Source organism: Oratosquilla oratoria, chromosome 26 (assembly GCF_046742065.1).
Source record: "Oratosquilla oratoria isolate Oo_2021 chromosome 26, ASM4674206v1, whole genome shotgun sequence".
NCBI classification, from domain to species: domain Eukaryota; kingdom Metazoa; phylum Arthropoda; class Malacostraca; order Stomatopoda; family Squillidae; genus Oratosquilla; species Oratosquilla oratoria.
The window spans coordinates 12,449,295-12,464,664 of record NC_134802.1 but is presented as its reverse complement, the minus strand read 5'-3'; the positions used below and the strand labels follow the sequence as shown (position 1 = coordinate 12,464,664).

The following is a 15,370-nucleotide window of genomic DNA, read 5'->3' as shown; positions in this document are numbered from 1 at the left end:
GTTGTATATGGATGATGTTGTGATGCATGAGGTGGAATGGGCGGGGGGATGGGGGGTGAGGTAGTATGTGTGAGCAAATTTTGACGCAGCCCAAAGGGATTTCTCCCCGTCTTCTCCTTTATGCATGGGGGGACGGAGAAGGGGGGGGTCGCCAATTTAATGAAGCGGCCTTGATGTGGATGTGCTGTGTCTTGCGACACTGCTTCTGACCCAGGGCAGTGGACAAGGTGCAGGGATGACCCGTCATCCAGGAGGTGCTAAGAAAAGAGGGAGGGTGGAGGGGTGTGGAGTGTATTCAGGGATGGAATGGGTGGGAGTGATTTTGTGCCTTTTCCTTTTTGGCTGCCTCCCTAGTAAGGGGGAAAAAGCCTTGGTATATGTATGTATTCTTCTATCACTGTGTCCTTTGTACTTTCATTCATTTGTTCATTGACTATTTCTTTAGTATTTTTTTTTTCTTTGTCTTCTTTCATTTGGTTTTTAATTTCCATCATGTTTGATTTTTTATATTTTCACCAACTTTTCTCAACAAAGTTTCATTTATATTTGTGTCTTCACTTTTCATCTTTTCATTACCATTTTTTACTTTAGCTAGTTCCTTTTTAATTTCTTCCACTTCCCTAATTAATAGTGCATTTTCTTTCCTCAATTCACTCACTTCTTTATGTAATTGCTTATGTTCCCTTTTCCATTCAACAATTTCCCTTTTCCATTCAACAATTTCCCTTTTCATTTCAAATATTTCTTGGTTTATTAGTATGCTTTTGAGGTCAATACCTCTTTCTGTTCTGAATCCATGGAATGATTTGTCTTCATATCTAGGACTCTATATTACATTTTTTTTTTTCTAACCACTCCCAAAGGTGTTTCATACTTACTCATATCTAATCTTCTTTTGGTTGTCTCTGCGTATATCAGTTTATCATCCATTTCCCTTCTTTTTTTCTATTCTTGTTAAACTTAAATCACTTTGCTACATCACAGTACCAGTCGCCATTGCCCCCTTCCAATCTGTTTACAACTAGGTAAATTGCCATTTTTTGGTCGAAGAATCACTAGATTAAGTGCTAGCTCACAGAGCATTCTCAGGCACATTCAATTCATTCGACTGTCACTGTGTATTTACCTAGTTGTATTATACAGGGAGCCATGCTCATGGTGACCCATCTTTGTATCTTTCAGCATCAAGTTTTTTCTTAAAATCTTGAATAGTGTTTGCACACACTGTTTCTTTATCTAAATTATTCCAGGTATCCAGTACTATATGTGGGAAGCTATTCTTTTTTCAGATCTCTTCTATAGTTATCCTTTACGAGTTTCTTTTCATGTCCTCTTATTTTTCCATTGTCCCATTTTAATAAATCATTCCTATCTTGGATTTCCATTCCTTTCATGACTGGAACTCTTTCTATGTCAATGTGTTTCTATGTAGTAAGAACAGGGGAGCAGGTGCTAGTTGTCAGCTCTCCTTGTGTAAATTAAGCAAGAACAGTCAAAGTTCATAGATCTTGTGGCCAGCTTGAAGACTGTCACCCCAACTGGAGTCCTCCAGATAGAAACGAGACCATTAATGATTCTTTAAGATGGGTAGCAGAGAAATTATTCCAACATCCATCTTGCAGAATCAACACTTGCAAGAGCACCATTATTGATCCCAGTAGGAAAAGAACAAAAGGGATGTGCAAAAGATTCACACTGTTACATTAACCTCATAAACTTAATTACTTATATCCCTAATTTGATTTGTAATTAGCAAGACAGGAATTTTACAATAACAATACACATGAATGATAACTTTTATTCATTATCAAATACCTGTTATATGTACTTCACTCCCTGACTATGTACAGGAACACATTAAAGCAGCAAGATCCATTGTCTACAACAATACTTGTGTCAACACTTATTAGAATACAAAAAAATCAACTTAAAAATAATTATTTGCATACATAATTCATAATGAAACTATAAATAACTTCTAAAAATGCTTTGTCTCCTACCAACACTAGAAAGCTCCATGAAATACTCAATCCTAACCCACCAAATACACATCTGCTACACAGCTTGTATCAGAGGTGGGGGTTTGTACATTGTCATTCTTGCTTATCATTTACAATATACACTTGTCATCTTTATACATCATACAGTACTGCATAATAAACTATAACCAATGGAATTCCACCTAAAACATTTAAAATCTTTCAAAAGTTGCATCCAAAGCACTACTCTTCTCTGGCAAACTGCACCTTGAGACTACATAAATAGCAGTGCCCGACCAGTGCTCCAAGACACTCTTGAACTGTGAGCAATTCCAATTATTCCATATTGTTATCTAAGCATCCTATCTTATGTTCTGTATTTCCTATCTAAACTCATTATGCAGATGAGCTAATAATGAGAACCTGTCACTTTCAACAAAACTGGCTGGAAAAGCACAACATATTTATATTATGAAGTTCCCACTTCTTGATCACTATAATCACTTCCACATTTAATGATACATATATTCACACATATTCACACACACACACACACACACACGCACAATAACCATACTTTTCACATTCATTTCCACACTATTTTTTATGGTCAGGAAATGTCCTCAATATTTTCAATTTGCACAAATGCAGTGTGTGCATATGTATGTATATATGTACACAAAACTGTGTGACAACACATACAATCATGTGATTAGACACATTCTATGTATACATACTGTTAATATCATATTATCAACCAATGAAAAAGGTAAGAATCATTGGTTATTATAAAGATCCTTTATGATGTTTCTCTTAAGCCTTAAGAGTCCAGCTCAAATCAAGCCTATACTGGAAGGACCTTCCACAATGAAGTTACTCTGCATTTGACCTTGTGGTTTCAAAAATCTCTTTACATTCTTGGTGCTTAATAGCAACATGAGGTCCTCATCTCATGATACTTTCATCACAGCTTACCCTGGCATAGAGCTCTCCCCTATTGAGAAATGAGTGTCACTGCGCTGATGGAGCGGAAGGAGGTAGAACTTCATTGATGAAGGCAGACATGACATCTCTTTTGTTGTCAGCATGTGCCATGAGGAAAGGATACTCTAGAAGCATCACATAATTCGGGCGCTTTTGATAGTCCTTGACCAACCTAATGAATGATAAATGACAATGAATCAAAGAAACAATGGGAGGAATAACTACCAACCTCAATCACAAGAACCACAATACAATTTTATACAATAATTGAAACAAACAGGAAAGATACAAGTTGTTAATAATTTGGCAACATAAGTACTTACACTTTTTCAATGAAGCTCTCAAAATCCTCAGAGAAGACTCCAAAAGGCAGTCGAGGAGGATTGTCCATGACCACCTGCTTCAGCTGCTCAAAAGGTGTTCCCCAAGTTTTGTATGGGAACTTTCCAGTTGCTACCTCAACCATTGAAATGCCCAGAGACCAAACATCAGAACGAATATCATATCCACTAGGAACACCTTTAGGATCTATTCTTTCTGGCTATTAAGAATAGAAAACGAAATATAAGATACACAAAATTCAATACAAGTGGAGTGGCTGGTAAGATTAATAAATGTCTTAGTGAAAGAAGTATTTTAGTGGATGTAAGGAGTGCATGTATAGTTCCCCATACAAAAATATCCTCATGTTGGTGTACTGACTACATGGTTATATACAGGTAATACTTTAGAAACAATTTTGAGATATCCCTATGGACCAGAGCCATACATCATTTATGTATGTTAAAGTAAAATCTCTATCATTTATACACACACACATATTAGAAAAAATTAAATAAAAACATTAAAGTTAAAAAAATTCATGTGAAAATAATGTATATATATAGATTATTAAGATTACATACCGCCATATAAGGTTTGCAGCCAGCCTGTACAGTTTTTGCTACAGAGTCAACTAAATATCCTGATATACCAAAGTCACACATCTTGACTTGACCTTTTCTGTTGAGAAGAATATTGGAAGGCTTGACATCTCTGTGTATAACCCTGAGTTCTGAATGGAGGTAGTGTAGAGCACTCACCACCTAAAAGTAAAGTTTTATTTCAAACAAAACAAAATAAAAGTATCAACACTGTCTTCTGTCACACCTGAAAGATATGCCAGTATTTTGGAATCAATAGACCACCTACCGAAAATGCAATGATCCCTAGGATCTCTTCAGAGAAAGTCCTTTCACTCTGGAAGACTTGTGGATAGAATTTATCCAAAGATATGTCCATTACCTCCATACAGATCCAAACATCACCTTCTCGAAACAAAGCTCCATAAAAATGAACTGTGTATGGACATGCACCAGAGCGCATGGAAATGTCTAAATCCATTAGAAGACACTGCTCTTCACGGTTGTCTACTGTGCTTGTAATCCTCTGAAATATGAATTTAATTAAAACAAGTCAAATCCAGTTTACAATATAAATTAACTAAATGTTCTTACACAATGGTCTCATTCTCTGTCCTATCAAATTATCATGTAGCACTACACATTTCCTCCTGAAACCTAGAACTAAACACCAAAGCTATATATTTAGATGACTCAAGTGATTTCTCCCTGTCTTCTCCATTTTTGCATGAGGAAGTGAGGAGGGAAGGTTACCATATAAATGAAGTGGCCCTGCTCTGGATGTGGTGTCTTGCTGCATTGCTTCTGACCTGGCACTGGGCAGGGGGCAGGGATGACCCTTTATCGATGAGGAGCTAAGATGAAAAGGAAACAATTGGTGGTGGATGGGAGTGGAATGGGTATTACCTAGTTGTATTATACAGGAAGGGAGCTATGCTCGTGGTGACCCGTCTTTGTATCTTTCAGCATCAAGTTTTTTCTTAAAATCTTGAATAGTGTTTGCACACACCGTTTCTTTATCTAAATTATTCCAGGTATCCAGTACTCTGTGTGGGAAGCTATTTCTTTTTCAAATCTCTTCTATAGTTATCCTTTTTGAGTTTCTTTTTGTGTCCTTGTTTTTCCATTGTCCCATTATAGTAAATAATTCCTATCAAGGATTTCCATTCCTTTCATGATTCTATAGTCCATAGATCTCCTCTTTCTCTTCTTTGCTCCAGTGTTGGTAATTCCAATTTGGACAATCTTTGTTCGTATGTTAATTTGGAAAGAGCTGGTGCCAACTTTGTTGTTGCTCTTTGTATTCTTTCTAATTTCTTTATATTCTTCTAGAACTGGGTGTCCATAGTGTTGCTGTGTACTCCAGTTTTGGTCTTATTAGTGTTAGTGTAACTAATATTTTTTCAATAATTTCTTCATCCAAGTAGTCAAATGCCACTTTCATTGACCTTAATAGGTTGAAGGTTTCTCCGACTTTTTTATTGATATTTGTCCGGTGTCATGTCTTTGCTGATTATTACTCCAAGGTCTCTTTCTGAGTTCACTTTTTTGACTTCTTCACCAATTTTATAATTTTTTGATATTCTGTTTTTACTTTTTCCAAACTCCATTATACTACATTTCTTGATATTGAAGTTCACTTCCCATTTTTGAGTACATTTCCAGATTTTGTCCAGGTCTAACTGTAATGACTCACAATCCTCCTGTTCTTACTTTCTTTAGTATTTTTGCATTATCTGCAAAGAAATTTATATAACACTCTACTCCTTCATCCATGTCATTTATACATATGGTAAACATGATTGGAGCCAGTACCAAACTTTGTGGGACACCACTTATAATTTCTTCCCTTATTGAGTATTTATCTCTAATTAGTACCCTCATTTTTCTCCCTGTTAGGAAGTCTTCCATCCATTCCAATAATTTTCCTCTGATGCCACCTATTGATTCTATTTTTCTTACCATTTTCTTGTGTGGTACCTTATCAAATGCTTTTTGTAGGTCTAGAAAGGCACAGAAAGGGTGGGAGTGGGTGCATGCCTGGGCTGGCTACCTCCCATATAAGGGGGAAGAGGCTCTAGATATATATAGATAAATTACTTTCAGCCCACATATCAAAAACCTGACATAAAAATCAACAAGCCTACTAAACTCTATCAAAAGCACAGACTTTGGACGACAACAAAAAATAACCATCTACAAATAATTCCTAAGAACCACCCTCAACTTTCCAGAGATTGGTTCCAAACAATCAGCAAACAATTTATAAATACTACAGAATGGAGCACCGAGAGTAATAAGAGGATGCATCAAAACTACCCCTCTTGGACAACTTGATACAAAAACCAAAATCTTCCCAACAGAACATATGAAAATGAGAGGAACATAATTCTATGCCAGAACTCTAAGACCACACATCCTTCACACTATATTTCACAAGCACCATCAACTGAATGCAACAATAAAACATACCAGCAGCATACTACTCAAATATTTATCACAACCTACCACTTATTCCAAATCATCCACACAGAAACCCATGTACACCTAGATTACTAAACAAGTCCTTCAAGAAAGACTGAAAAACTCCATACTCCAACAACAACCCCATGACAAAAACCCCACAGAGAAAACCCTCACACACCTGACAAAAACCACATTGTCACCAACACAGAATAGGCCAGGCCAAATTCAAACTGTCCCAGAAGCAAACATCACACAGAAGACACAGAACAGCTTATACTACAATGCCTCACACTAATATTTCCTAAGACAAAATAATATTTCTTCCCTAAGTGACTTATGATTCTGCCTGGAGGCTACTGCCAGCTTCCTGAAGGCCACAGGTCTTCTGCAAGAGAAACCAAGAGCAATGGCTTGATTGATTCATCCTTCTATATGCCTTTCCAACTACTCTTAACAAACTGATCCCTCTAAAACACATCTGTCTTATTTTCCTTTGTAAAGTAGAACTGTACACATACTCCTCCAGTCCTACAGCACATTCCCTTCTCTTAGGAGCACATTAAACAACCTGACAAGCCAATCAACTATAACCATTCCTCCCTTTGTCAGACACTCCACATGAAAACCATCTAACCCAGATGCCTTACCAGCTCTCATAATTTTCAATGCTCTTTGTACTTCTTCTTTTCCTATACCCACCATTTTCCTCTCCCATCGCAGTCAGCTTCCTAGCTCCTACCATTGTCACAGTCAATCCCTAACATCATCCACATTCAGCAACTCTCTGAAATACTCTAACCATCTTTCCCTTACTGCCTGTACTTTCATTAACATAAATATATCTGCAAATTTTACCTTTTCCTCTCTACTTGACTCTCTCCCTCTCTTCACTTACTTCCAAACGATGGTTTTATTTTTACAAAAATTTTCATATTCCTACTACATTTTACATATACTCTCTTCTTTGCCTCCCTAAGCTTATGCTTTGCTTCTCTCTTCTTGTAACTCTCATATGCTTCTTTAGTTTTACCTTGCAACCAATCCACATATGCTTGCTTTTTCTTTTCTACTACCACCTTTACCTCTTCATCTCACCATTCACTATCTTCTTTCTATTCCCTCCCATCCTCCCCATCTATCTTAACACACTTTGTCACTTTTACTCCTACCTCCCCTTTCTCTCTCACCACCTTCCATACACCTCCCAGTTTCTCCTGATATTTCTTCTCTTTTTCCTTTCAATTCATTTCACACGAGACAAAAACTAAAACTAAATAGATAAAAAAAAAATATATATATATATATATATTATAATAATGATAATAATGAATAAATGAAATGGGAATAAATAATAATAAATTAATGAAATAGGAATAAAATCTTCCCTGTGGTGGGGGAAAAGAATACTCCCACCAAGTATTTCCACTTGGATCGTAAGAGGCGAGAAGAAAGGGACGGGGATTGGGACTAGGCATCCTTCTCCTTGTAGCCCCACAGGGGACATTCCTAAAAGAAAAAGCAAAGGCATAAGAGGGTCTGGGAGTTTTCCGACCAGCACCCTAAGGTTTGGGTCTTTTAATGTGCGTGGATGTGGTACAGATGAGAGTAAAAGGGAAGAGATAGGTAGTATGTTTGTGAGAAGAAAGATGGATGTGTTGGCCTTGAGTGAAACTAAGCTGAAAGGGAAGGGCAAGTGTAAGTTTGGGAGTGTAAGTGGGAGGTTATCAGGAGTGAAGAGAGGGCGAGGGAGGGAAGGGGTGGCTATACTAGTAAGTGATGACCTAGGTAAACGTGTAGTGGAGTGGAAGGAGGTTTCCTCAAGGACAATGTGGATGAAGGTGAAACTGGGAAAGGAGATGTGGGTCTTTGTAAGTGCATATGGGCCTGGCAGTGAAGAGCATAGAAGAAAGGGAGGCTTTTTGGATAGATTTAAATGAGTGCATAGAGGATTTAGGGAGAAATATCAATGCAATAGTACTGGGAGACCTTAATGCTAGGGTAGGAAATGATCCAATTGATGGAGTGGTTGGGAAATGTTGGTTGGGAAATGTGGAGTTCCAGGAAAGAATCGTAGTGGAGAGTTCATGGTGGAAATGTGTCTAGAGAGTTGATGATAGCAAATACAGTGTTTCGGAAGAAAGGCAAGCATAAGTACACATGGGAGAGGGTGGTGGATGGAAGGGTGGTAGATAGAGCATTAATGGACTATGTAGTGGTAAATAGGATTATGATAGGAAGAGTTAAGGATGTACATGTGCTAAGGGGAGAGGGTGGGGGAATATCAGATCATTTTTTGGTGGAAGGTAAGTTGAGAGTGGAGGATAGATGGAGGAAGAGGAAAGGGACAGAAGGTAGGGAGGTTCTAGAATGAACTCTTTAAATGAAAAGGAGAAGGAGTACAAGAAGAAGCTGAAGGAGGAGTGGGAGGGAGTGAAGGATAGAGTAGAGGTAGGTGTGGAGGAGGAATGGGGATGGTTCAAGGAGGGAGTCACAAAGCATGCAAAGATGGTGTGTGGAACAAGAAGGACAGGAGGAAATAGAAGAAAGGGTAGTGAATGGTGGGATGAGGAAATAAAGAAGGTTGTAGAAGAGAAGCGAGCTTTCACAGATTGGTTACAAAATAGGATGAGGGAGTCATATGAGAGGTACAAAGAAAAGAAAAGAGAAGTAAAGCAAAAGGTAAAGGAGGCAAAGAGGAGAGCAGATGTGAAATGGGGTAAGAGTATGACAGAAAATTTTGAAAGTAATAAAAAGATGTTTTGGAAATACATTAAGAGAGGAAGAGGAGGCGAATCAAGTAGAGAAGAAAAGGTAAAAGGTGCAGATGGAGAGATGATAATGGAGGAGAAGGCAGTAAGGGGAAGATGGGCAGAATATTTTAGGGAGTTGCTAAATGTGAAGGAGGATAGGGAGGGAAAGATAGCTGCAGTGGGAAATGCTAAGAAAATGAGAGTGATGAGTGAGGAAAATGGAGGAGAAATAAGGAAGGATGAAGTAAAGGCAGTTAAGATGATGAAAGCAGGTAAGGCACCTGGTCTGGATGGATGCCATGCAGAATGTCTCAAAAAAGGAGGTACAGTGATGGTCGACTGGCTGGTGAGGTTATTTAATGTTTGCTGGAGAGAGGGTAGAGTGCTGGAGGACTGGAGGAATGCCTGTATAGTTCCACTTTACAAGGGAAAAGGGGACAAGTGTGAATGTAGTAGTTTCAGAGGGATTAGCTTGTTAAGTGTAGTTGGGAAGGCTTATGGGAGGATCTTGATTGAGAGGATTAGGAGAGGAACAGAGGGAGTAATTGGTGAGGAACAGTGTGGATTTAGATCGGGTAGAGGTTGTGTAGATCAGATTTTTGTGGTAAGACAGATATGTGAGAAAGCTATAGGAAAGGGGAAGGATGTTTTTTGGGCTTTTATGGATCTGGAAAAGGCTTACGATAGGGTAGACTGTGGGAGGTTCTGCGGATATATGGGATAGGAGGAAAGCTTCTAGGAGCTGTCAAGAGTTTTTATGAGAGTAGTAGAGCTTGTGTCAGGATTGGAAATGGAGAGAGTGAGTTGTTCGAGGTAAAGGTGGGACTTCGTCAAGGATGTGTTATGTCGCCCTGGCTGTTCAACTTATACATGGATGGGATAGTGCGAGAGGTAAATGCAAGGGTAGTGGGTCAGGGATTGGAGATGGTTAAAGGAAATGGAGAAAAGTGGGAGGTGAGCCAGCTGTTGTTTACGGACGACACTGCGCTTGTGGCAGGATCGGAGGAGGGATTGAGGAAGTTGGTGACAGAGTTTGGGAGAGTGTGTGATAGAAGAAAGCTAAAGATAAATGTGGGTAAAAGTAAGGTGATGAGATTTACAAGGGGTGAAAGTGGCAGTAGTCTGGAAGTGAGCATTAAGGGAGAGCGACTGGAGGAAGTGGATAGTTTTAGATACTTGGGTGCAAATGTGGCAGGAAAAGGTGGAGTGAAGGTGGAGGTAGAATGTAGATTGAGAGAAGCGAGTAAATGCCTTGGTGGATTAAAAAGTGTAATGAGGAATAGACATTTGGGAATGGATGCTAAGAGGAGAATGTATGAAGGAGTGATTGTGCCAACAGCACTGTATGGGGCAGAAACATGGAACATAAGAGAGGAAGAGAGAAGGAGTTTGAATGTGTTTGAGATGAGGTGTCTAAGAAGTATGATGGGGGTTACTAGGCTGGATAGAGTGAGAAATGAGGAGGTGAGGAGGAGAACAGGGGTGGAAAGGGGGTTGGGAGATAGGGTTGATGAAAGAGTATTAGGATGGTTTGGACACATGGAAAGAATGAGTGAAGAAAGACTAGTAAAAGAGGTATGGAAGGCAGATGTGGAGGGATGCCCTAGGATGAGGTGGATGAATGGGGTGAAAGAGGCTTTGGGGAAGAGGGGAATGTCTGTTGAGGAAGGACGGGAGAGGACAGAAGACAGGGGTGAATGGAGAATGGTTGTATATGGATGATGTTGTGATGCATGAGGTGGAATGGGTGGGGGGATGGGGGGTGAGAGCAAATTTTGACGCAGCCCAAAGGGATTTCTCCCCGTCTTCTCCTTTATGCATGGGGGGATGGAGAGGGGGGTCGCTGATTTAATGAAGTGGCCTTGCTGTGGATGTGCTGTGTCTTGCGACACTGCTTCTGACCCAGGGTAGTGGACAAGGTGCAGGGATGACCTGTCATCCAGGAGGTTCTAAGATGAGAGGGAGGGTGGAAGGGTTTTGGAGTGTATTCAGGGATGGAATGGGTGGGAATGATTTTATGCCTTTTCCTTTTTGGCTACCTCCCTTGTAAGGGGGAAAAAGCCTTGGTATATGTATGTAGGAATAAAATTAAGAAAAAATCAAGAAACTGAAAAAATAAAAAAAAAATATAAGCAAATAACTGGGAGAAGGATGCATTTTGAATATAATAAATTACATGCTCAAAGTACACACTCTTCAGCACAAATAAAATAAGTGATATAACACCAAATACTCCACAGCTTTACTTTAACAGCCATAACAGTATTCGATGGCCTGTGCTTCATCTTCTCCACAACACCATAAGCTCCTCTCCCAAGTTCTTCTAAAACTTCTAGGTCATCAGTTGAAACTTCAACATCCTGCCCGTCCATGGTAATTGTTGTACGACTGTCAAGATTCCGTGGAGCAGTCCTGTAACAGTGAGGATGAAAGCAAACTATTAATACACTGAGCAATGGCAATTTAATATACATACATATACCAAAAGCTTTTTCCCTCTTACAAGGGAGGTAACCAAAAACCAAAGGCATCAAATCCACTCCAACCCATTCCATCCCCAACATACTCCACTCCCATCCACCCACCTCCCTCCCTCTTATCTTGGCTCCTCCTGGATGACGGGTCATCCCTGCACCTTGCCAACTGCCCTGGGTCAGAAGCAGTGTTGCAAGACACAGCACATCCACAGCAAGGCCATTTCATTAAATCAGTGAGCCCCCCTCTATGTCCCATCATGCAGAAATGGAGAAGAGGGGAAGAAATCTCTTCAGGCTGTGTCACTTTATTTTTCACACATACTCCCTCACTCCCCATCCCCCACCCACTCCCCCTCATGCATCACAGCATCATCCATACACAACCATTCTTCATTCACCCCCTTTCCCGTCCTTCCTCAATAAACATTCCCATCTTTCCCTATGCCCCTTTTACCCCATCCATCCATCTCATCCTTGGTCACCCCCTAATGTTCACCCCTTCCACCTCTGCCTTCCACACACCTTTTACTAGTCTTTCTTCACTCATTCTTTCCATGTGTCCATCCCATCCCAATACTCTTTCATCAACCCTATCTACTAACTCCCTTTCCACTCCTGTTCTCCTCCTCACCTCGTTTCTCACTCTATCCAGCCTAGTAACCCCTATCATACTTCTCAGCATCATCTTCCATGACATGAACGTTGGATTACCTAAAATGCAGTAAGATGTTTGATTGTAGACATGAGTAATTTAGGCTAGTTGTTCAAGTTACTGGAAATTTGCAAGCCAACAGCAGAGGACTACACAATTGGATTCTCCTGTCCTCAGAGGTCAGAGGGTGCATAAACAAGATGATGACATAAAGTAGAATCATCACTTTTGTAAATTGTATTCCTTGAGTTAGATATTTAGGGATTGGTATTTGTGAACCTTTTTCACACAAAAATAAAAGAGTGAAATTGTATGGAGCTGGGCAGATAGTGATAGAATAGGTTATATTGGCATACACTGGCACCTGTGGTATAAGATGTGCAAGCATTTTTGGGCTCTCTCTGACTCATGAGCCTGCATTCTGCTAATCCAACCTTACTGTAAGTTATACAGTGTTCCCTTGCCACTTCACGCTTCACGTTTTGCGGCTTCAGTGCTTTGTGGGTTTTTCCAAAATATTCATATATATAATACAGTATATATATATATATATATATATATATATATAATATATATATATACACATATATATATATATATAAATATATATATATATATAATATATATATATATATATATATACATATATATATATATATATATATATATATATATAAATATATATACATATATATACAGGGTGGTGCAAAAGTCTGGACCCATAGCCATTTTTTTTTTTACATAATTTTGATCATTTAAGTATCATATCTAATTTCATTAATTATCTTTCAGATTGTACCCATGGCAGGAAAGCTAACAATTCCAGAAAGAGTAGAACTTGTGCTTCTGTATGCGAAGGACGGCGCCAGCTCGCGTTAAGTCGCAGATATTTTTAATGCTAAGTACCCGAATAGGCAACCAGTTACACAAATGACTGTCAGCAAAAATTTCAATCGTTTTAAAGAAACAGGAAGCGTCCACGACCGATCCCGTAGTGGAAGACAACTGCAACTGATCCTGAAACATCTGCACAGGTATGCAGACAAATGGAAGGAAGCCCACGTAAGTCATTATGAAAAGTTTCACAGGAAACGGGTGTATCGAGGCGTTCTATTGGTCGTATTTTGTCTAGCAATCATTTTCATCCATATAAAGTGCAATTAGTTCATGAGCTGCATGGGGATGACATGGATCGTCGTAAGGAGTACTGTCAGTGGTTTGTAGAACAAAGACAGATGGAAAAGCATGTCCTATTCAGTGACGAAGCGATATTTCACTTAAACGGTTCGGTTAACAGACATAATTCACGCTTTTGGTCGAAAGAAAAGCCTCATTGGATTGAAGATGTGCACGTCCAATACTGCCCAAGGATTATGGTGTGGGTGGCTATATGGGGAAGTACAATAATTGGTCCTTATTTCTTCCCAAACACGGTAACGGGTGATTCATACTTTCATTTATTAGAAACATTCCTTATACCACACCTAGATGACGTACCATTAGCAATTCGGAGAGATATGTGGTTTCAACATGATGGAGCTCCGCCACATTTTGCAAAGGATGTGCGCAGTTTTTTGGACAATACATTTCCAAGGAAATGGATTGGACGTCGAGGACCGGTTGAATGGCCATCAAGATCTCTGGATTTGGGTCCTTTGGATTTTTTCTTATGGGGACATCTTAAATCAGTGGTTTATGCTAACAGACCAAGAACATAACAAGCACTAAAAGATAACATCACACAAGAAATTGAAACCATAGGAGGGAATAGCTATATGTTGACAAATGTGCAAAAATCATGTGTCTCGCGAGTAAGAAAGTGTTTGGAAGATGGAAATCAGTTCGAACACTTATTGTAACTGGAAATTGTTTGATAGTTACATTTTCATAATTAAATCAATTGTTATATGTAAACTGTAAATTGTTATATAATAAATTTCCTATGGGTCCAGACTTTTGCACCACCCTGTATGTATATATATATATATATATATATATATATATACCGTAAATTGCGGCGTACAAGTCGACCTGGCATATAAGTTGACCTCAAGATTTTTAGCTCAAAATTCTGACTTAGGCCTATACCTACCATATAGGTCGACCCTAAACATATGGTGGGCTACCAGTGGCCCAAAACTTACCTAGGTCTACCTGTAAATGAAATAAAGCTATAGTAAACTTACCTAGGTCTACCGGTAAATGAACTAAAGCTATAATAATATGATACATTTTTGTATTGTGTTGTATAGCAAACACCAGCAGTTACCGCATATTGTATCGGTATAACATATGAACATTAAATTCAAGTCAACATTACCTCCTATAAAATATTACCGTAATACCATAGATAGAACATCATTCCAAGTAGTTTTTAGATAGTACTGCTGCATATTGCACTCTTATTTTATTGTAAAACACAGTATGACTGTACCGCATACCAGCCATTTGCATTAGTAGTGTAAACAATCTGTGACGTCACGCTACCAACCTGTCCGATGATGGTTGAGGTTTTGCTTTTGCAACGGGTCTTCATATTTTTGTAGACATCTACACAGTCTCCAGATATGGAATAGGTGTCCAGGTGGTTTACGAAATGAAAGGAGCTTGTTAGTGTGGGACATGTTTCGTTCTCAGTTAACAGAAAATGTCAAGAAACACCTCCAGCGAAGCAATACTGCAACTGCCATGATTCCAGGGGGATTAACATCAGCCTCTCAATGTTTGTCTAAATAAACCCTTTAAAGACAATATTCGTTCAGAGTGGAATAAATGGATGATGGAGGGAGAAAAGTCATTTACGAAGGGTGGCAATATGCGTGCACCTCTTCTTTTACAAATCGTTGGTAAAGGTTTGCATTTTAGCCCCACCCTATAAGTCGACCCCTAGATTTAGAAAGATTTTTTAGGCTTAAAAACTCGATTTATACGCCGCAAATTACGGTATATAAAAATCATAAAAAAATAAGAATTAAAAAATACAGCCATATTGCAGAAATTGATGCGCAAGAGAGGTTTCCCTGCATGCCAAACAAAGAGATGAGTAGACTCAGAGGCTTTGTACATGCCTATACTGTACTGTAGATGCCATGGGCACTCATACAAGGCACGTGATTGGTTCCCGGCATGACATCGACCAATGAAAGCATGAATGGATTTA

At 39.0% G+C, this 15,370-nt stretch overlaps 1 protein-coding gene across 11 annotated transcripts in view; it reads right to left on the bottom strand.

The window, feature by feature from the left end:
* Positions 1–1,784: 1,784 nt before the first annotated feature.
* The window catches only part of lic (dual specificity mitogen-activated protein kinase kinase lic), a 109,779-nt gene continuing 96,193 nt past the window's right edge, over positions 1,785–15,370 (bottom strand). For 10 of the 11 annotated variants that reach the window (XM_076209336.1, XM_076209335.1, XM_076209342.1 and 7 more), the window contains 5 exons: positions 11,328–11,493; positions 4,155–4,391; positions 3,869–4,048; positions 3,287–3,504; positions 1,785–3,135 (listed from right to left, as the gene is read on the bottom strand). In XM_076209336.1, the coding sequence (XP_076065451.1) occupies positions 2,991–3,135; positions 3,287–3,504; positions 3,869–4,048; positions 4,155–4,391; positions 11,328–11,493 (946 nt within the window). In that variant the 3' untranslated portion in view covers positions 1,785–2,990. Of the gene's footprint in view, positions 3,136–3,286; positions 3,505–3,868; positions 4,049–4,154; positions 4,392–11,327; positions 11,494–13,707; positions 13,727–15,370 lie in introns of those variants that run through there. The other variant, XM_076209345.1, reaches the window with a different exon arrangement.